We start from the raw sequence: 20844 nt of genomic DNA, 5'->3' as shown, positions 1-20844 counted from the left end.
TACATTGTTTTTTTTTTTTTTTTTTTTTTTTTTTTTTTTTTTTTTTAAGAGATAGGCTCTTGCTCTGTCACCCAGGCTGCTGTGAAGTGTTGCAATCATAGTTCACAGCAGCCTTGAACTCCTGGGCTCAAGTGATCCTCTCACCTCAGCCTCCTGAGTAGCTGGGATATAGGCGCGTGCTCCCATGTGTGGCTAATTTTTTAAATTTTTGGTAGAGATGGGGTCTCACTTTGTTGCCCAGGCTGGTCTCAAATTGCTGTGCTCAAGTGATCTTGCTGCCTCAGCCTCCCAAAGTGTTGGGTACAGCCATGAGCCACCATGCCCAGCTGCAAATTTTGTGTTATAAATGATAATGTGTACTCAGTACCCTTAGTTTACCTGATGAGGAATGGTGATGGCATGCACCAATGTTTTGGGAGAGTGGCACTCACATCTCCATTATCTCCAGAAGTCCTTACTTCCTGTGACTTCCTCCAAACCACTTTAGATAAACACCATGTGGGCAACCTCTCCAACAGCCTTCTCCTTCCCTTGTCATTCCTCAACAGTGAATTCCTGGGCAGGAAACCTGATGTCACCCTGTCCTACATATTATCTTCCTGATCTTCCATGCTGCGGTTTTCTAGGATGTTCTAATGCAACGTAGACCTGGCCCTCCAAATACAAGACCAGGCTGTGTCTTGCACAAGGGCTCCCAGCTGAGGAAGGAGCTCTGTCATTAAACCATGCGCCCAGTGCAGGCTGTAGCCACCTGGAAGGGGCACCTTTCCCCAGTGTGTACAATTTCAGAGGAGCTCTTGCACCCAGCTCCCTCTTCCATTCTGGCACCTCCTGCCACCTGTCTTCCCAGCGCATCTAAGCGGAATTCCTCCTAGATGCTCCTAGATACTACTCCCTTCTTCTTGTGGTTTGGATCTTGCATCTTCCCCCTCAACCCCTCGTTTGTTGGCTGTGACCCTGCAAGGATTTCATGTTTATTCTGGAAGAAGGATGAGTCGGTATGACTTCCTTCTAGATGAGCACTAAAGCCCTGCTGTTCTTTACTGAGTGACAATAAATGCCTGAGCAAAATGACTAAAGATGCATTTCTCTTCAGGCATCTGCGTCCATCAGTGGAATTACCTAGCGCTTTGACAGGGTTTACTTTCGGCTGAAAAACACTCACAAGTGATCTCTCTTCTGCTGCTGCTCCTTCACAACTGAGTGCTCAAGTTTGACTCTGCAAAGCACACGAGAGTACCAAGTGAGCGTACCCTCCCATTCTCTGGCCACCAGCTGCTGCAGCTCTTTCTTCACCTAAAGCCCAGCCAGTCCTGCCACGGCCCAGAAGGCTCAACATATTATAAACATCCCCAGGCAGCTCGTGCAATGCCATCGCTCACCTATCTTGGCTCCACTTGCTGGGGCATAAATCATTCACGCGTCCCATCGTCCCTGCATCACCAGAGACTCCTCCTGTGCTCACTGCACCCCCGCCAAGTCCCTGTCCAGTCTCTGGGTGCATCGTGCTGCTGCTGCCGCTGCCACCTCTTCCTGACCAGTGTCTCCACCCTTGCGGTCACCTCATTCCAGAACTCTGGACCTCTGCAGCTGCCGCATATTCATCAAGCCTTTGTATTTTCTGTATTTCCTAATGTTTTCACATCTGGAGCCTTGCTGATTCTAGAGAGGCTGCTCCTCCCAGGGTTCGCTAATTCCTAGACAGAGTAAAAGATTCACCTGCAAGTGTACTTTTCACACACAAACCAACCCATCCAGAGCCGATACCCCAACCACTTCCTGTGTCGGGCTCTCACACATGGGCCACCATCCGCCTGCCCCAGTCACCCCGGGGCCAGCTTCCAGACACCTAGGGGCAGCCCTATGCCCATGAGCTGCAGAAATGATCAAAATACCAAAACTCAACCTGCACAGCCTGCCCCACCTCCTCCTCCTGCAGAAACCACGATAAAGGTTCCTGTCCACGTTTTCGCTTCCCCATCTGCCTCCTGACCCACCCTGGTGCTTCCCAGGAGGCCCTGTGTGGCCCCACGTACCCCTCCTCCTGGGAACTGAGAGTAACAAATGATCTTCCAATGGCAATTGTGTCCTGGCCTGCTGACCTCAGTATACCTGGATCATAATAAAACTCACATCTTAACACAGGCTCGGCCTCAGTCAAGTCTCCTGGTCACCTCATCTTGTCACCCTCCATAGGAGGATGGCAGGACAGGGCTTGGGCCTCCAACCCTCCTGAGCTTCCATGTTTCTTAAAGCTCTGGCCTCCCCATCTCAGGAAACGGACCCAGCTGCCATCACTGCCTCCTCTCTCACCTTTCAGAGTCACCTCAGATCCATTAGCAAGTCTCACCCAGGCCACTCTCAAAGCATCTCTCGAATCAGCCCTCTGCAGGTGACACCCAGCCTTCCCCAGTGCAGGCACCAGGATGTCACACAGGACAGTGTGTGTGCTGCCTCTGTCCTGGCCCTCGCCCGGCTCCACGCCTTCTCCACAAAGCAGACAGATGGGTCCTCACAGAGCACAATCCGGGGCACAGGAGTCCCCTGCTCAAGACCCTCCAGTGTGTCTTTATGTCTTTGTAGAATAAGCCCGTGCTCCTCAGACCCCATAGGGCCTGACCCCACCTGCCTTTCCAAGTCACCTTCTGTCCCCTCTTGTCCACCACGCTCCAACCACGCTGGACTTCCTCTCTCGGATCCGGGAGAAGCCGAGCGGAAGCCAGCTTTTGCCGTGGCTGTTCCCCTTTGCCCAGAACACTTTTCCACTCAGAAGTTGGTTTGACTTCCTCTTTCCAAACATTCAGGCTTCGGCACGAACATCAGCCCCTCAGAGGGGTCTCTCCTGACCACCCTACTTGGTACATAGCACTATTTAAAAGCATGTCCCTCACGTGTGTCGGGTTCTTCAGGCTCCCGCCCGCCTCTGCCACGCAATGTGCTTTTCAGGCGATCAGAGGCTTGCTCTGGAGATGTATCTAGAATACCTGGCCCCGGCGACAGCATCGGCATGAGGCAGTGTGGCTGCTTAACAAATACCAGCTCCCTTCGCTGCTCTTTCAGATTCCTCTATTTTCCACAGTTCCTGAGATGCACGCTCCCCAGTCTATAGGTTTGGGCCCTCTTAGTGGATTCCCTGTGGATCTGTGACCTTTGCCTGTGAGCTCTTCTTTAATGAGGATTTTCTTCCTCTGAGTCCTGAATGCCTCTGTGGGAGGCTGTGTTTTGGACCCTGAGGGGTCCAATGGCTTCACTGGTTCTTAACACTGATATCTCAGCCTCAGGGAGCAGCTGGGACTTGGAACCCACAGCCCTGGGTGGTGCAGACCTCAAGGCTGCAGTTTCTTTGGGTGAATCTTTTTCTGCTCACGGTCCAAGGCAGTCCGCCAGCTCTGGGCTGAGTCCCTGTGGCAGGCAAAGATCTCCCAGTCCTGTGGCCACTGACAGTTTTGCCTCCTGGCTTGACTGAAGGAGCTCAGTTCTAACTGCATCAGAGGCCTGGGAGCTCAGCTCTAGCCCCCGGGCAGGTGTTGAAAGCCAGGCTCCTCACACTTCTCTCTGGTTCAGACACCCCGGGAGCTGCCTCTGTGTCTGCTCCTGCTGGGACTCCCTCCTGGGTTTGACCCCTGGGAACTTCCCTTTCTTGCACTGGAGCTCAGCCTTGTACTTCTAAAAATGCTGTATTTTATCCAGCATTTATGTGTGTGTGTGGCGGGGTCCCTATCTGTTCAGTCTACCAGCTCAACCAGAAGATCCCTTCTGGCCAGTCCCCATACGTTTGTCTTTACTACCCCTACCCCAAGAAGCCGCCCCTTGGGGACTGTGCCTCGTGCAGCTTGGTTTCTAGTCCTTGCTAAGGTACATGCTCCCCCGTCTGCTCTTCAGAGATACAGCACTCCAAAGCACCAAGCACGCTGCTGGGCACCCTGGTGCATGCAATAAATACTTGTTCATTAAAGGAAAGCAAGCAACCTTCAGTATTTTGCTACCAACAGCCGGTCATGCTGGCTGGTGCTACAGCTCACCCTCTCCCCAGTGGGCCACTTCACATCCTGTCAAACAGCAGAGCCCACTGCAGCAGATGGGAGGAAGATGATAAAAAAGAGTAGGCAATTATTGGCTTTTAAAGCCAATAATTCTAGTGGAGCCTTTCAAGGCTGGTAAGCAAAAGTGGTTTACATTTTTCACCACTAATTTTTTAACCTGCTCCCATTATACCCAGACTTCTATATATATTAAGAGGATGCAGTAATAATAGTAGTGACTAATATTTAATATTTATGAGTACTTATAGAGCAGACATGTACTAACCACCTCAATAGTAATATAAATATGAAAATAATTGATTATCATGGCAGTTAACATACATGTGGCACTAAGTGACAGGCACCATTCTAAATGTCTCATATGTTAATTCACTGATTCCTTCCAACCCCATTATTGACCATGATGACTCACAGCTGGTGAACCTGAGGCACAGAGAGATGAAGTGACTTGCTCAGGGTCACACAGCTATTAAGTAGCAGAGGTCCAGGCTCCGTGTCCGAGCCTCCCTTCAGACTACCCCTCCATGCATATCTTTTCCATGCATTATTTCAGTCTTCAAAACAACCCCATGAAATAAGAACTATTATGACCTGCTTTTCACAGACGTGAGAAAATGCGGGCTCAGAGAGGTGTGAAGCAGGCTGGAGGCGGCACAGCCAGTTGCTGGGCCAGCTCTACCCAGACTGCAGAGTTGGAGCTGTAAGCGGGAGGCAGAGCACCTCAGGACCACCGTCCTCATGCACACACATGCAAATACACGCACACACATGTACATACATGCACACACATGCACACATGTTTACTTCTGCAAGTCCCCTGGATGTCTTTTCAAAAGCTATATAATTTGTTTTTAAAACTGTGTATTTCAAAGAATTTTTCTGAGGTTTTAGAGTATATTTAAATAAATGAATGCCTTACCTTGCCTATCACTGAACCTCAGTATGTTTCTAAAATGAAAAAAAAACAAAAACCCGGCCCTTCTCACATGGGTCAGCCTGCATAACTGCATAACTGCCTAACTGAATAACTGCGTAACTGTATAACTGCGTAACTGCAGCTGCTCTGGAAAGACCTTCTCTGCCACTTCTCCCTCGTCAGGTGTCCTCCTGCCTGCGACAGGTGGGAGCAGAGCCTGGGGTGAGGGAAACAACCCTGTCTGACCTCTCCTCTCAGGAGTATGAGTCGCCAAGAGGCTGTGTCCTGTTCTCCTAGTCTAGGAGAGAACACTGGTGCAGGCCAGCAGCAGAGGAAGTGGCAGAGAGAATCTGCAGGGGTGGGGACGTAGGATGGAAGCTGAGGGAAGACAGGGGCCTGCTGGGTAGAGGGGGTGAGCTGTGGCACCAGCCCGTATGACCAGCTTTTGGTGGCAAAATATTAAGAGGTGCTTGTTTTCCTTTAACGAGCAAGTATTTATTGCATGCACCAGGGTGCCCAGCAGCCTACGTGGCGCTCTGGAGTGCTGTATCTCTAAAGAGCAAACAAGGAGTAGGGGCCAGGCAGGGGGAGACAGGGACCAGGTGTGGCAAGAGTCGGCCGCTTCAGGTCCAGGCTCTGACAAGAGCCAGTGGGGGTCAGAGGACCGCAGTTCTGCCCTCTATAGGATGGGCTGCTGAGATATGAGGGTGGAACCATTTACTATCGCAAAGTGCTTGCCATCTGTGACTGGTACAGTGGGAAGCACAGAGAAGCATTTGTTAGACAAATCAGCACCCTTGAACTCCGAAACAGCTAAGCCCAGCAAAGGCTGCCACAAGGGAGGGGGCAGAAAGGCTTCCTTAGGAGATAAAAGGAAGAAAGCTGCCCACTCCATCCTTCTCCAGAGAAACTATTGCTCATTCTCTGCTCCTTAAGGCCCTGCTGGGGCAGGAGGGCTGTCTCGGAATACGCTTGTGCTGTGGGAGGGGTTTGAACATCTGACTCTGGGACAAGAGCTGGAGGTAGCCCCAGCAGAGGAGCTCAGTTCTGGCAGCGGTGGCTGCTAAATGGCCTCTCTGGCAGATGGCCTTTTTCCATCTGCTATTGCTGGCCCCTGCTGCTGCCGAGGTCCTCACGACACAGTGAGCAAGAACCAGGCTCTTGGGGAAACCACACCCGCACCCTCGCGGTGCGCTGACTACCCACACCCGCACCCTCACAGTACTCTACTACCCACACCCGCACCCTCGCGGTGCCTCTACTACCCACACCAGCACCCTCGCAGTGCCTCTACTACCCACACCCGCACCCTCGCCGTGCCTCTATTACCCACCCCTGCACCTTCGCGGTGCCTCTATTACCCACCCCTGTACCCTCGCGGGGCATCTACTACCAGGGCAGGGGCGGGGAGGCAGTACCACTAAGCCAAAAGATAGGTGCTTTCTTCCCTCCCAGGCACCTGAGCAAAGGAAGCTCAGCTCCCACGAACCCTTAAAGCAAGGATAAGACTGACTGCATGGCCAGAAATTTGGTTTTCATTGTTGACTCAACAGTAGCAACACAAGGTCACATCCATAATCTACTTATAGGTAAGGTGAGAGTATCAGCATGGAGGGGGATGGGAAGGAAGGGAAAGGAAGAGAAACAGCATTTATAAAAAGGTAAAACAATCATTTTCAGGGTAAACACTGCTCTATCCATGGAGCACTGGTTTTCAATCTTGACTCAACATTAATTCCCTGGAGAGTTCTTTAAAAAACCCAGTTGCCCAGGTCAAACCCCCTTTACCAGTATGTTTAGTGCCTTCCCCCTGCCCCCTGCCCGGAAGCCAGCAACTCAAAAGACTCAAGGTTACCCATAGTTCAAAAAGGCATATTGGACTGATATTGAGCAGGGGTGGGCAAGCTATTTTTTGTAAAGGACCAGATAGTAAATATTTTCAGCTTTATATAATACCATCCTGCTGCATCCACTCAACTCTGTGTGTAGCCAGAAAGCCATAGGTAATACCTATGTAAACACACGAGAATGGCTGTATTTCAATAAAACTTTATTTACAAAAACAGACAGTGGGCCCAATGTGACCCACAGGCTGAAGGTTGCCCACCCCTCACCTAGAAGAGATAGGGAGGCTTTTCTAAATCACTCCTTTAATATCTCCAAATTCCCCCCTCCTAACACAAGACCCCCACCTCCCTGCAAATCCATTCATAAAAATTCATGTCAGAATAACCCTGTGGGGTGGGTAGCAAGTAGTTTTAAAGCCAGACTGGCCAGTGGATTTGCAGATTTTTGGAGCTGGGTGAAGGGCACGGGGGACTCATTCCACTCTTCTGTCTACTTTTGTGTATATTTGAACATTTTTCCGAGACAGAAAGTTCAAAAAAATAAAATTTTTTAAAAAGAGAGGAAAACCTTCTCAGACAGAACCACAAGCTGAAACTAGCGGGAAGTGTGGGGATCCTGTGTCCTGCCCGGGGCTGGGCCTTCAGGAAGCACGTGCAGACACACCAGCCCAGCGCGCTGTGCAGAGGATACTCACGACCAGTAGAGCAGCATAAGCAGGAAGGGGCAGATGATGAGGGCCTGCAGCACCTGCCAGTCCCGGCACAGGGCGGCTAGCCCGGGCATGAGGAACTGGCCCGCCATGGCCACGAAGCTCGCCACCATCGTAATCATGAACCGTTTTCCAGGGGGGCACAGCTCTATTCCTAGAACACAGAACCAATGAGAGAGAGATGAGTGCCCCGCTCGACAGCCCGAGGAGTCCTGGGTGCACCTGGGCCAGTGCACTGCTCTACCCACCGACTGAAATTGTTTTCATCTGCTGCCCACCACAAGTGCCCTATGTGGTGTGCCAGTGTTTTATGGGCATATTGAGGCTCCAACTGGGAAGGGAAGTGAGATGGTGGTTCAAGGCCACAGGGCTAGTTGGTGACAAAGGGATGCTATAATTCAGAGGAGTTTAGCTCAGAAACCAGGAAACGGTGCTGCCTATGGGACAGATCGTCCATTGTTCCCGCTTCCTCTGCTCTCCAGATGTCACTGAGCTTGCTGTCCAGCACGTTCCCCTCATGCCCATCCTGTTGCCATTCCTTCCTGTCCATGATGCCGTATCGGGGCCATCTCGACCTCTAGACAGGATACCAGGCATGTCCATATACTCACTCCCACCCACAGGCACCACCCGCCCCTTCTTCTGCTTCTCACTCCAGGGCTCCTTGAGCAGTCCGAGCTCCAGGCAACCCACTCACACTGTGAGACGGAGGGAGACTGAGTTGAGTCGCAGTTTGTCTATTAAACAAGACAAAAACCAACAATAAGGCTGACTCAGATGATACAGCAATGACCCTACCACAAAGCCCCTTCTCCATGTGGGAGTTCTGTGGGCCACTGCAACACGGTTGAGTCGTGCATCCTTTCTCTGTCCCTATTGGACAACTTCCCCTGGGCAAGGCCCATGTCTAATTCATCTTTGTAGCTCCAAAACCAAAAACAGTATCTATTTTCTACAAATGCCCACTGAATAGAGGGGGGACCACAGCCCCTCTTATTTGCAAGAATCTATTCTTTTACTTTGACCTTGAGTCAAAAAGATGATCAGAAAACTGTAATCTGTGGTACCCAAGTGACAGCCAATACAGACCTCCTACATGAATCACCATAATGAAAGCCCTAGTAGAAAAAGCAGCTGAGTTATATATATATATATATATATATATATAAATATATATATATATATTTTTTCCCTACAGAGCATGTATGTTTATTTGCTATTCTCTGGCTATATGTAGTATTCTCTAAAGGTTTCTTGCCTGCTTGCTCTTTTAAACATAAGGTAAAAAGAAGAAGAGGAAGGAGGAAGAGGGGGAAGAAGAAGAGGAAGGAGGAGGAAGAAGACAGACCCTTCGGAGAGAACACTTTTATGCCTGTGTGTTGGAGGCTGTTCAGATGGTGGGCTTCATGGATCAGCTGTGACGGCTCATCTGCTGACTGTCTAGAGACCACAGCAGAGGTAGGAGGTCAGAAGGCAATAAGGGAAGCAGACTAGAGAGAGAACAGATGAATTATGCTTGGCTACAAGGATATCACCAGCCCTAACAAGGACAGGGTGCTATGCCCGCCAATTCCTACAGCAGCTCATCTGCTGGAAAAAAATAATAATGCCATCAGAATTTCCATTCCTGCTCAGCCACAAGCAAACAGATCATCATCATAGCTATCAGTGAACAAGAGAGAAACCAGATTTCACTGACGATTGCTTATAAAGAGGTTTCTACCATTTAATTAGGTAAACAAGATTAAATGGCTCACTCCTGGCCATTTGCTGCCATGCTGTTCCTTTGGGTACCATAGGTCAGGTTCACTTAAAAGATCACTATTGGCCGGGTGCGGTGCCTCAAGCCTGTAATCCCAGCACTTTGGGAGGCCAAGGCGGGCGGATCACGAGGTCAGGAGATCGAGACCATCCTGGCTAACATGGTGAAACCCTGTCTCTACCAAAACATACAAAAAACTAGCCGGGTGAGGTGGCGGGCGCCTGTAGTCCCAGCTACTCGGGAGGCTGAGGCAGGAGAATGGCGTGAACCTGGGAGGCGGAGCTTGCTGTGAGCTGAGATCCGGCCACTGTACTCCAGCCTGGGCGACAGAGCGAGACTCCGTCTCAAAAAAAAAAAAAAGATCACTACTTAGCAGGGTCCAGATCTGGCATTTCTGCTCTTACAAACAATAAAGAAAACAAGGTATTTTAAGAAAAGACTAACAGTTGTAGGTCTTGTTTTCATTTATTAAGCACAAGCAGTAAACTGGCTGCTATGGAAACCAGAAATCTACGTTAGCCATGGTAAATTCAGTGTTGGAAGCTCAGCATGGGCTAGTATCAGATAAAGAAATTCAGCACTTGGCCTTCCAGGTAGCCTTTAAACAAAGTAAAAGAGATAATGTGGAAATAGCATGATGGCGTCATATCAATGGTTTACTGGTACAGCAGACATATATTGCTTGCTGTTTTTCTCTTCAATACCTCTCTTTAATTTAGTGACATGATACAATGAAAATACCTGCAACTACACTTCTTTTACCAGAGTCCCCCTTTGGGATGTCTAACCCCACATCCTAATTACACTGATGTGATGTCACACAAGGGATCATGAGGCCACTTCCCAGACCAGGTTCTAGGTTTGCAGATGAGCAGGGAAAATGGTCCCTTGCTGGGCCAGTCTGGCTTCAGTCTCCCCTTGCTACAAGTGAGTTGCTGTGGCTGGCATATCTCTTAGTGTGACTGTCAATATGACAATTATTAAATGGTCATAGTTTTTCTTCCAAAGGTTCTCTCAATCTTCTCCTATACGTTAAGTGGTCGATGTGGCCCCTAACTCTTTGCTGCCTAATTGTAGTGTGTGAACCTGCTGTGTTGGTATCACATGTGAGCTTGTTAGAAATGCAGCCTCTTAGGCTCCACCCAGACCCAGAGAATCAGCATCTGCATTTTAATGAGCTCCCCAGACAACTCCTTGAGAAGCACTGGCTCACTGTATTTCTCCCAAACTGTAAGCATGTGTGGCCTGGCAGACATATCTGCAGGAGCTGAAGAAGTGGAATAATTTTCTGACCTCTCCACTCCTTCTGTTTTTGCTAGGAATCCTAGCAGAGCCTTGACTTTATTTCGTCAAGCAGAAAAATGCAGGGCACTCCAGCAGAGACTTGGTATTTTAGCATTCCTGCCGAGGCGATGGAAAAACACAGTGGCTTGATGGAAGGACACAGGTGTGGCCATCTGCAGTTAACTCCCTTTTTTGTCTTGCCTCTCCAGAAAATCTTTCCAAACTGCTTGAATCTAACTATATTCTGAAGGTGGCTATAAAGATGTTTTTGTAAAAGAAAGCAATGATTAAGAAACTGCAGGCACTTGAGGATTGCCATTAATCACAAGTTTCTCTGGAAGATGACAAATCAGTTTTTTTGGAAGTGGGAGAAGAAAGAACACATGAAGACATTTAAGCCTTGAGTCCCAGTATCCATCAGGAGGGACGGGGACTGCAGGTAGATCGTTTTTGCTGGGCTCTGTAAGCAGAAGCATTTGGGGCAGCAGCTCCCACACCCTGAAGATGGTTCCGGCTCCCTGGCCAGGGCCACTGGCCTTGGGCTTGAAAGGCAGGGAATGATGTCCCCAATCCAACTGTCCCTTCAGGGTCTGGCTACTGTGGAGAGTAGATCACTCACAGGCAGGCATCCACAGTGCCCGTGGAAGACCTTGGCTGGCAGCGGTGTCCCGGTACTTGCTAGAATCAACTTCTTTGCCAGTGGAGCCAAACCCAAATCCTTTGAGTAGATTTTCATTTATGGGCAGCAAGACTCCCCCTGATGATGTAAAACATTTAAGGGCCACAAGAAAATGTCTTGGGTGATGCAGCAAAGATTCAAACATTGAACTATCTCAAGTGGCCAGCATGTAGCACTTCCACTGCTGTGGTTACAAGCCTGGACTCTGTAGCCAGAGTGCCCAAGTTCAAATCCTGCTCCTGGTACTTAGAAGCTGCGACCTTGGTTCAGTCACTTAGGAGTTCTGTGCCTCAGTTCTGTTGTCTGCAAAATTGGGTATTGTGAGCACTAAACAGCATATAGTGCTAGAACGTAAGTGCTATGTGTTATAATCTCACGCATTATTTTTCCAGATTTTGGAATACTTGCATATACATAATGATATATCTTGGACAAGGGACCCAAGTCTAAACACAAAATTCATTTATGTTTCATATAAATCTTATACACATAGCCTGAAGGTAATTTTATAAGAGATTTTAAAAAATTTTGTGCATGAAACAATATTTTGACTGTGACCCCTCACATAAGGTCACGTGTGAAATTTTCTACTTGTGGTGTCATTTAGGTGCTCAAAAAATTTCAGAGTTTAGAGCATTTCAGATTTCAGATGTTCTGATTAGGAATACCCAACCTGCATAACAATATAATTATTGCCAAGTCACTCTTTGGTCTCATTCGACATGGTGAGATCCTGTCTCTGAAAAACAACCAACCAAACAAACCACCGTTACTTTTCCACTAACACCTTAACCAAGAATGCCTACAAGCTACTCTTGGCAACTAGACACACTTTGTCGATGAGCAGAGAAATAACTGAAGGTTGTGAGAATGAAACAGTACATAGCTGAGACTGAACTGAGGCATCTGGTCAGTGAATCAATAGGGACCACGACTAAGTCTGAGCACAGAGGCTGCCCGGAGGCTCTGATAGAAACGTGACATTGTTAGGAGGCCACAGCTCTGGGAGATTTGCTTTTCAGAAGTTGTGAGATTCTTACACATTTTCAGGAGGAAAAGAACATTGTACTTCCCAGGATCGTCACTTCATGTGAAGGAGGAGGAAGGCCTGAGGGAGTGGGGTGTGGGGGCTTGACGTGTCATGTGGCGGGGGGCTGCAGTCACAGGTATTTGCTCAAACACGAACCCCGGTGCTGCCGGGAGAGGGCTGACTTTGAGGGAGGGGCTTCTAGATAATTTGGGTGGGTCTCATCTCATCTGTTGAAAGCCCTGAACACAGAGCCAAGGCTTCCTTGAGGAGGAAGAAGATTCCACCAGTGGACAGCAGTGCCCGCCCCCGTGCCCTGGAGTCCTGATGGCTGGTCCTCCCACTGGCCCCTCATGGATGTCAGCTTAGCCACTCCTCACAGTTGTGTGGGTCAATTCCTCACAGAAAATCTCTAAATAGGTATCTCCTGCTGTTTCCTTTTCTCTGGTTGAACTCTGAGACAGAGGTCAGGGGGTCCTGCACATCACACAGGGTCACACGGGGCCTCCCGCAAAGCCCATCTCCGAAGCTGCACCCCCTTCCCTCCTTTTCTTACTCCCCACTCTGTCATCCTGTCCCTGCTTCTCTTCCCCGGCCAGCCTGGACCAGGTCCCAGCCTCACAAGGACCGTCTGTCAAAACACCAAGCTCAAAGGACCGTCTGTCAAAACACTGCAGCACCCAGGGAGGAGCCCCAGGGAAAATGCAAAGCTCTGAGCTGTGCTACTGGGCAGGGCTCGGCCCCAGCTCCAGCAGCTAAGGCATCTGCCCACCAGACATACCAGGGGTGACCAAAGTTTTAACATTCTCCCCCCACCTCCCTCAACCCCCACAAACACACACTGATCTAACTGTTCGTTGGATTCAGTAATTATAAATAAATTTTTAAAAACCCTTTGAAGCCAATCTTTAAAAAAGAAAAAGGGCCCACTCTCCCATAACGCACAAATGAGTAAAACACACTTACTCTTCCTCAAATACGTTTAAGAAACCCTTGAATGCTGGTGACCGTAGGGAGAATATACCTTTTCTTGGGATTGCTAAGTGCTCCTGGCTTCTCTGAAATGAGAGTACAGGATTTTTCTGGACTGGAGTTGGCTAGGAACAAAGGAATATATTAAGTTGACTGACAATACTTAAGCCAGAGGACAGGAATTCGCAGAATCGTGCCCGCGGAACAAAGCGTGCCACGCAGGGCACGGGATGAGGCGCTGGCTCTGGCCCAGCGGTGGGGGTTAGATTTCTCCTGGGCCTCTGCTGGGCGGTGTGAAGTTACTCAGCAGCTCTGAGCCTCTGTGTCCTTGTATTCAAGGTAGATAACGATCGTACCTACCCCATAGGGTGGTCACGAGCAAACAACATTCACGAAGCACTCGAGTGCACCTGGCTCGTACTGAAGCCACGGAAGGCTTCCTCACAGACACCAGGCCACCCTGCTAAGCGATCAAGCTCTTCCATCTGGGACCTAAACTATACTGTGTTTTAGGCAAAGCTTGGTCAAAACGGACTCAGACAATGCAGTGTGCCAACCCGGCGTGACAGTGCTCTTTTCTTTCTGGGCCTCTGCTGTCCAGGGAGGGCTGGCCAGGCTGCTCGGAAAGATAAGTGTCTTGTGGGGAAGGGTCTTTGACCCGCCACAGGCCTGCCACAGGCCATATCTCCCTCTGCAAGGCTTCATTTCAGCCAGAAAGCCATGTGCAGACCCCCACGACTCCTCACTAATTTATACATGGAATTCTGAGGAAAGCCACAGAGCCGCAGGGAGGTCTGAGTCGAGCAACAGCAAGGCTCTCAGGAGAGAAGAGCTCCCGATGAGCCCGGCAAGGACGGAGGACCCACTTCCCTGGCACCTTCCTCCTCCAAATCCCTTTGTGAGAGAAGCCAGCCCTTGTGACATCCCAGCTGTGCTGCCCTGGGCTCTCCGCAGGCCCAAGGCCACTCTCGGGACAGGGAGAATCTGCACAACTCACCGGCAGAGGGAGGTGAGACGGGCTCAGGAAAGGACAGCAAATGCCCACACTGCTCAGGCTCCCAAATTAAACACAGTTCCTGGAACAGGCCTGCGGAATGAGAAATCCATCCAGAGGCCACTGCTGAATGGCTTGGCCATCCTCTTCCAAGGGCAAGCCTCTGCGAAGGCCGACTGGGCCACTAGGACACGGGGGCTTGGGGATCCCACTGCCCAGCCCAGCCCCAGAACACACAGGATTCAAAGAGGCCACTTCTCCAAACCCGCTGTCCTTACAAGTGGACCACCCCTCTCCTCCCCTCTCCCAACCCTCCTCCATTATCCAATAGACTAGAAGCCCATTTCCACCAGCAGAGGCAAAATGTGGAAAGGAAGGAGGTGCAGCTTTCTCAACAGAGACTGGAGGGCTGGCCATGCTGCCTGCCTCGCTGGGCTTCCTCCAACCTGGTTCTGGCTCGGCCCTAGGCTGCTGATGCCCACCTGGAGAGTCCTCTGAAGACAGCCCCATCACCCTGGACTGCGCCCCTCCCTGGCAAGGGGGAGAACTGCAGGGAGCTTCCTCACTGGCCTCACCATCTCCCGGACCACCATGCCAGCCTCTCTCCTCTTCCCTGCACCCTCCCTCCTTCCTGTGGCTCCCCAATGGGGCCTGGAAGTTCACACCACTCAATAATTACTGCCAGAGGCAAGGACGCATGGCCCCCAGAATCCCGGAAAACAGACTTTGGGACATGTGATTGTGGAATTCCTTATTATAGCAGAAGGGCCTGAAATTGCCAGTCATGGAGACCCAAATAGCATTTGAGGGTATGACTGTAAAAGGTTGCTATTATAGCTCGACCTCTTCCCTTCCACGTGGAAGACATCCTTTTTCCTCTTAACTTAGGACCTCCCAACCCAAAGGAATGGTCAGAAGAATCTGAAAGAGTAGTTTTCTCCATTTAGAGAAAGAAAAAATTTAAAAACCAGAGATATCTTAAGTATTTCTTACAAATCACATTCCAGTGTCTGCCAGACATGCGGACATGGGCATTAAATGCTCAAATGCAGAAATACTGAATTAATTATCAATTGAATACCTATCATGTCTGCAGTACTAGGTGAACTAACAGCTCTCACTTGCTGAAAGCTAAATGCTTTGGGAGGTATTTTTCATGCATTCATTTAATCTGCGCAATGACTGCATTATGTAGGTATTGTTTTTAATGCTCATTTTACATGAGAGGACCCTGAAGCTCAGGGTGATTAAGTGACTGGTCCAAGATCCCACAGCTAAGAAATAAACAAGATGGGAGTTGAAGCCAGCTTCCCCTGTATTACCCCATATCTCTGTAGGCAGAAGCTGCCTTCAAGTACGGCCTCCTCTGTGCCCCTCCAGAATCTAAACTCCAAGGAGGGAAGGGCTTCTTAGCTTTTGCCTACTACTGCTCCTCAGAGCCTAGGACTGTGTCTGACACATACCAGAAACTCAGATAATTGTCGCATGAATAAACGTAAACATTTTTTCCTCTCTAGTTGTCACTTTACCTGTGCCCCCCAATCAATTATAGTCACCATGGAAGAGACTGGCCAGCGAATCTGTAGAAGCTGGCCTGGCACCCTGCATGGGAACTCATCAAAGTCTACATCATGGTTCTACATGTTCATATGTGGATAATAATTTGAGGAAAATCAACCATAAAACCCAACATGAGCCACAGAGTTCAGTTTCCTTTCAGATTCCTACTACCTTCTGTTTTTTCTTTAAAACTAACATTATAATGACTCAAACGAGGAATAAGGATTTAAATGCTCAGCAACCTCCTCTGTTTAAAAACAAAGACTGATGCTCAGCAGTACATGCTTACGAATTTAAATTAATGACACTTTTAGTCTCCTAGTACTTGAAAACAGCAGAAAAAGCCAAGAAGAGGAATGACTTCAAATATCAGAATCCCCTCCCAGCCACTGGAATTCTTTCATTTCAGGTCTGTCGTTCATTTGCAAGCTAAGTGAAGGAGCAGAGACGGGACAGAGTGGCTTTAAGGCGGAGAGCAGTTTACCACCCAGGTTTTCCGACAACCAGTTCCAAAGTGACAGTCCCCAATCCTCAGTTTTCCTGGTGCTATCCATTCTACGGATCAAAATCACGTGCCGTGAGTGACCATGTTTGTATCATTATATCACGCTTTTGAGCAAATGGAAGCCTCACAGGCCTTCAGATTTGAAACCTCTGAGGCATGTGGCCAAATAGACGAGCCCTAAATTACTTCAAGCTCTGTCCCATAACAGCCTGCTCTTAGTTCCCCGGCTGTTGAAGGGCAGGGAAGATTATCTGACTTTTATTTCTCATCGTCAGTGCCATCATTATCGTCATTATTTTATGAGCTTGGCGAGCATCAGGGAATGAAGGGCTGGGCGTAGGCAAGCAGAATACACCTCAATACCAGTCCATAGCATCATGACTGTGTGACATCTAGTGATAGTAAATACATTTCACTCTTTGGCATAATACTCCTAAATAGAGAAGAATTATTAGCAACTTAGTCTTTCTAAGTAAGTCTTCCTTTTCTCTTCTCTCATTTTCCCATCTTTTCTTGCATCTGGATTTAAAAACACTTTTCTTTTGAATGTTCATACATTCACAAAGAAGAGAGAATCATGTCATGAATATTTTGGATATTTTGCCCTTGTGGTTCTTCTGCCTTTTTCTCTCTCTTCCCTGTAATATTTTACATCAGATTCCTGAAATCATGTCATTTTACTTTTGAATACAAATATGTCTCTCCTAAAAAAGACACTTCACATCTAACAAAATTAACAGTTATTCTTTAATATTATTCAATATGTAGTCTGTGTCCAACCTACTCAATTACTTTAAAACAGTCTCTTTACAGTTTTTCTTTTTAAATCAGGATCCAAACAAGATCCACATATTACATATCTTGATTCTCCTTCAACCTAGAGCAGACCTCCCCCCACCCTCTTTCCCCATGGCACTTGAAGAAACCGCTGGTTTTATGTGACCTTCCCATGATGTCGTTCACATGTCCCTTCATGCCCTGTTTTACTCTCTACACTGGAAGTTCTACCTAACGTCTGGTGAGACCCAGGTTCAGGTTTTTGGAAGAGCGTGTTGCAGCTGGTGCCTGTGCATCACGGTGCTGCCCTGCAGGAGGTCACCTACTGGCAATGGCGCCACCACTGATCCACGGCGCAAAGTGGCGGTGCCTCAGTCTCGCGTCCTAGAGTTGTTTGCCAACATTTTCCCTAAAGGTTTCATTACGGAGTGCAAAATGGTGATTTGATTTTCGAATTCCATCCTTCACGGTGCACTGTTTTCACCTTGAATTACTTGGGAAGGAAGAACTTGTATTCAGCAACAAGGGCCAGCTCTTTGCCCTGAAATATGGTCAGTTTGGAAGAGGCAGCGCCATAAAATCACAATCACTGTGGGTGATGGATAATTTCACACCACACGTCCCCCTCCAAGGGCTCCCGTTGCACTCAGAGTGAAAGCAAAGTCTTTCACAATGACCCACATGATTTCTACCCCTCCCACATCCCTCAGACCACATCACCTGCCCCTCCCCGCCTCATCACTCCACTTCAGCCACACTGGCCTCCCTGCCGCGCCTTTAACCCAGTGAGCACATCCCCCTTCTGGGCTGTGCACTCCCTGTCTGTCCTCCCCAGAGAGTTGCATATCTCCCTCCTCCTTTTCTCAGGTCTCTGCCTAAGTGCGATCTTGCCTGGAAACTTCGCCCTGACTACGCTATAAAAAATGGTAATCCCTCCCCTCTTGCTTCACCATGTTGCGATCACACAGAGGAGAGCGCCTCCCGGACAGTGGTTTGCAAGTGTGGCCCCAGACCTGCGGCAGCAGCCTCACCTGGGGCCACCATTTCAGAAACACCGAGTCAGGGCCATTCTTAGTCCTACTGTATCAGAAACTGAGGTTGGGTCCAGCAATCTGTGTCAACAACCTGTGCAGTAATTCTGACACTGGCCCCATTGAAGAACTGCTGCGGTGTACTTTGCAAATATTAGCCACCGAATTCTCCCCATAAACGGATGAGGTTGGGAATGGTGATGTTGCCGCTTCAGGGAACACCGTTTGAAATGCAGTGTTCTGAACACTGCAGAGTTTTATACATCTCAGCCCTGAGATCCCATAATTAATTTTTCCATTGTAGCATTAGCATATTAAAAATAAAACAAAGCAAAGCTGCTTTAGAGCTTATAACGCCTATTGGCCTACTGGCCTTGGGGTAACTGGATGTTGGCTTTTTTTTTTTTTGAGATGGAGTTTCATTCTTGTTGTCCAGGCTGGAGTGCAACGGCGTGATCTTGGCTCACTGCAACCTCCGCCTACTGGGTTCAAGCTATTCTTCTGCCTTAGCTTCTCGAGTGGCTAGGATTACAGGCACCTTCCACTGTGCCCAGCTAACTTTTGTATTTTTAGTAAAGATGAGGTTTCACCATGTTGGCCAGGCTGGTCTTGAACTCCTGACCTTAAGTGATCCACCTGCCTCGGCCTCCCAAAGTGCTGGGATTACAGGCCACTGTGCCCAGCCTAGATGTTGGCTTTTTAATCAATAACAGACATGTAACTTTTTTTCCCCCAATGAATAAAAGACTTCTTCCAACACCCAAAGGGCAAGGCAGGCAGAAGCACAAGAAACCTGAAGTTGCAAAGAAATTCAAAATTTCTCAGCCTATTTCAGATGAAAGGAAACTCAGAGAACACCCACCAGGGTTGGCAGAGTCAAATGCCAGGCAGATAAGGAACGTGTGAAGCCCGCCGGGTGCTGGGGCGGAGCCTGTGGCACATCGCCTGGTGCTTGCCCAGTTTAAAGGCCTTTACATTCAATTAGAAAACCAAACACTGTCTAGGTCACACAGAACATGAGCAGGGTCAGGGTCTGACTGCACACTGCCAGTCTGCAGCTGCTGATCCTTGTCCAACCTGCTCATTTTATTCAAGGGGAAAATAAGGTCACAGAGTTAGTTGGTAGCAAAAGCAAATTGTGATTTCCACACCAGGGGCTCTCCGGGCCTCTCGCCACCTTGCCTTTGGAGAATACAAGTCCCTAGGATTACTTCTGGATTTTGTAAAATGGAGATTACAATAAAACAAAAGTTGAAGTTGATAGAACATACAGCAGTTAAAATTAGCTTCCTCCTCCTCTACCAAACCAGAAAGTCCTTTCATGTTCTATTCAGCATAATGGCACCAGCTAATGAAGCAAAGGGTCAGATCAGGCCAGCAACTGGAAAGGGGTTTTCAAGAAACAGGTCTGTGATTGAGGAAAACACTAGCAGGTGGGAGCAATAAGTGGTCTTCCTCTAAACCCAAGCGAAACAGTGCATCCTCTGCAGTGGCGGAGGCTCTGAGACCTTCTAACACCCATGCCGTCTTGCTCTGGTGCCATCTTGTTCTTGGGCCATCTTGTTTTTGACAGGGCTTGTCTCACACAGTGTCTGCCTTTGAATTTCTGCCCATGTGGACAAGGCCATGAGGACTCTAACACTACAGAACACTAGTTCTCAGCCAAGTCCTGCACCAGGAATTTAGTGCCAGCATCCTCCCTGAGTCTCAGCCATCTCAGTGGTGAATTCCTCTCGTTCCATGTATCAGGTGGGGACAAAGCCTCAGTGAGCTCTTAGTGAGGCTCTCACATCCCCCACAGGGGACTCGACGGATCACAGTGCGTGTATCACACCCACGCCCTGCTGCGTGCACAGCTGGGGCTGGCAGACACATGCGGAGCTGGGGGCTCTTCTTTCCTAGGGGCTCCATCTCTCCCTCCAGTTCTAGAGATTGGTGCAAAAGCAATTGTGGTTTTGGCCATTATTTTAATGATAAAACTGTAATTACTTTTGCACAAAAAATACCGCAATTATTTTTGCACCAACCTAATTAGATATGAGTTGATAAATGAGCTGACTGAAATCTGGACTCTTCTCCTACAAGTGGCTGCTGGAAGTTGCAGAAAATGCACACACACAGATTTGCACCTCACCTAACTCAGCAGTTAAGCAAATGTTTCCCAACAAGGTGGGAGGCTGCGAGTCAGAATGTGTGTGTGATCACTAACTTGGCTGGCGGGAAGGAGGAGACAGCACCTCCACACCACGTCCACATTGTGCTCACCTGGACCGCCACAGTCACCTCTGACAAGGGCTTTTGCTGCCAAATAGCTCTTCCCTTTAATCCATCTGACACCCTGCTGGCAGGTTACTGCCCCTAAAGCCCAGCTCTGTTCTATTTCAATAGCTAAAAATGCTATGTCAGTCCAAATTCTGAGCCCACCAACCACGGCCCTCCATGATTTCGTCCCAGGCCTATTCCCCTTCTCACAGGCTGCTCTTCTCACATAACCCAATGTTCCTGGCAAGCCAGATGGTTGTAAGCCCTATACTGCCAAGCAGCCAGCTCCTTGGAAAGGAAAACCACTCTCTCACCTGTGTCCTTCCTAACATCTAGCATTGTATTCAGCACTTACCAGATGCTAACACTCCCTGAATCAGACCACAGAAATGAGAGAGGCACAACTTCCATGTGGAAATTTATTACCCAAAGTGTTCAGCTAACAAATTGAGTAAATTAAGAAATGACTGTAGTT

General features: G+C 48.7%; 1 protein-coding gene across 2 annotated transcripts in view; it reads right to left on the bottom strand.

The window, feature by feature from the left end:
* SLC22A23 (solute carrier family 22 member 23) overlaps positions 1-20844 on the bottom strand; it is a 191505-nt gene that overhangs the window by 47520 nt on the left and 123141 nt on the right. For both annotated transcript variants that reach the window (XM_017850292.1, XM_017850293.1), the window contains exon 4: positions 7502-7670. In XM_017850292.1, the coding sequence (XP_017705781.1) occupies positions 7502-7670 (169 nt within the window). The remainder of the gene's footprint in view (positions 1-7501; positions 7671-20844) is intronic.

Source organism: Rhinopithecus bieti, unplaced genomic scaffold, assembly GCF_001698545.2.
Source record: "Rhinopithecus bieti isolate Rb0 unplaced genomic scaffold, ASM169854v2 scaffold_32012, whole genome shotgun sequence".
In the NCBI taxonomy this organism is placed as follows: Eukaryota; Metazoa; Chordata; class Mammalia; order Primates; family Cercopithecidae; genus Rhinopithecus; species Rhinopithecus bieti.
This window is presented reverse-complemented; position numbering and strand designations above follow the sequence as displayed.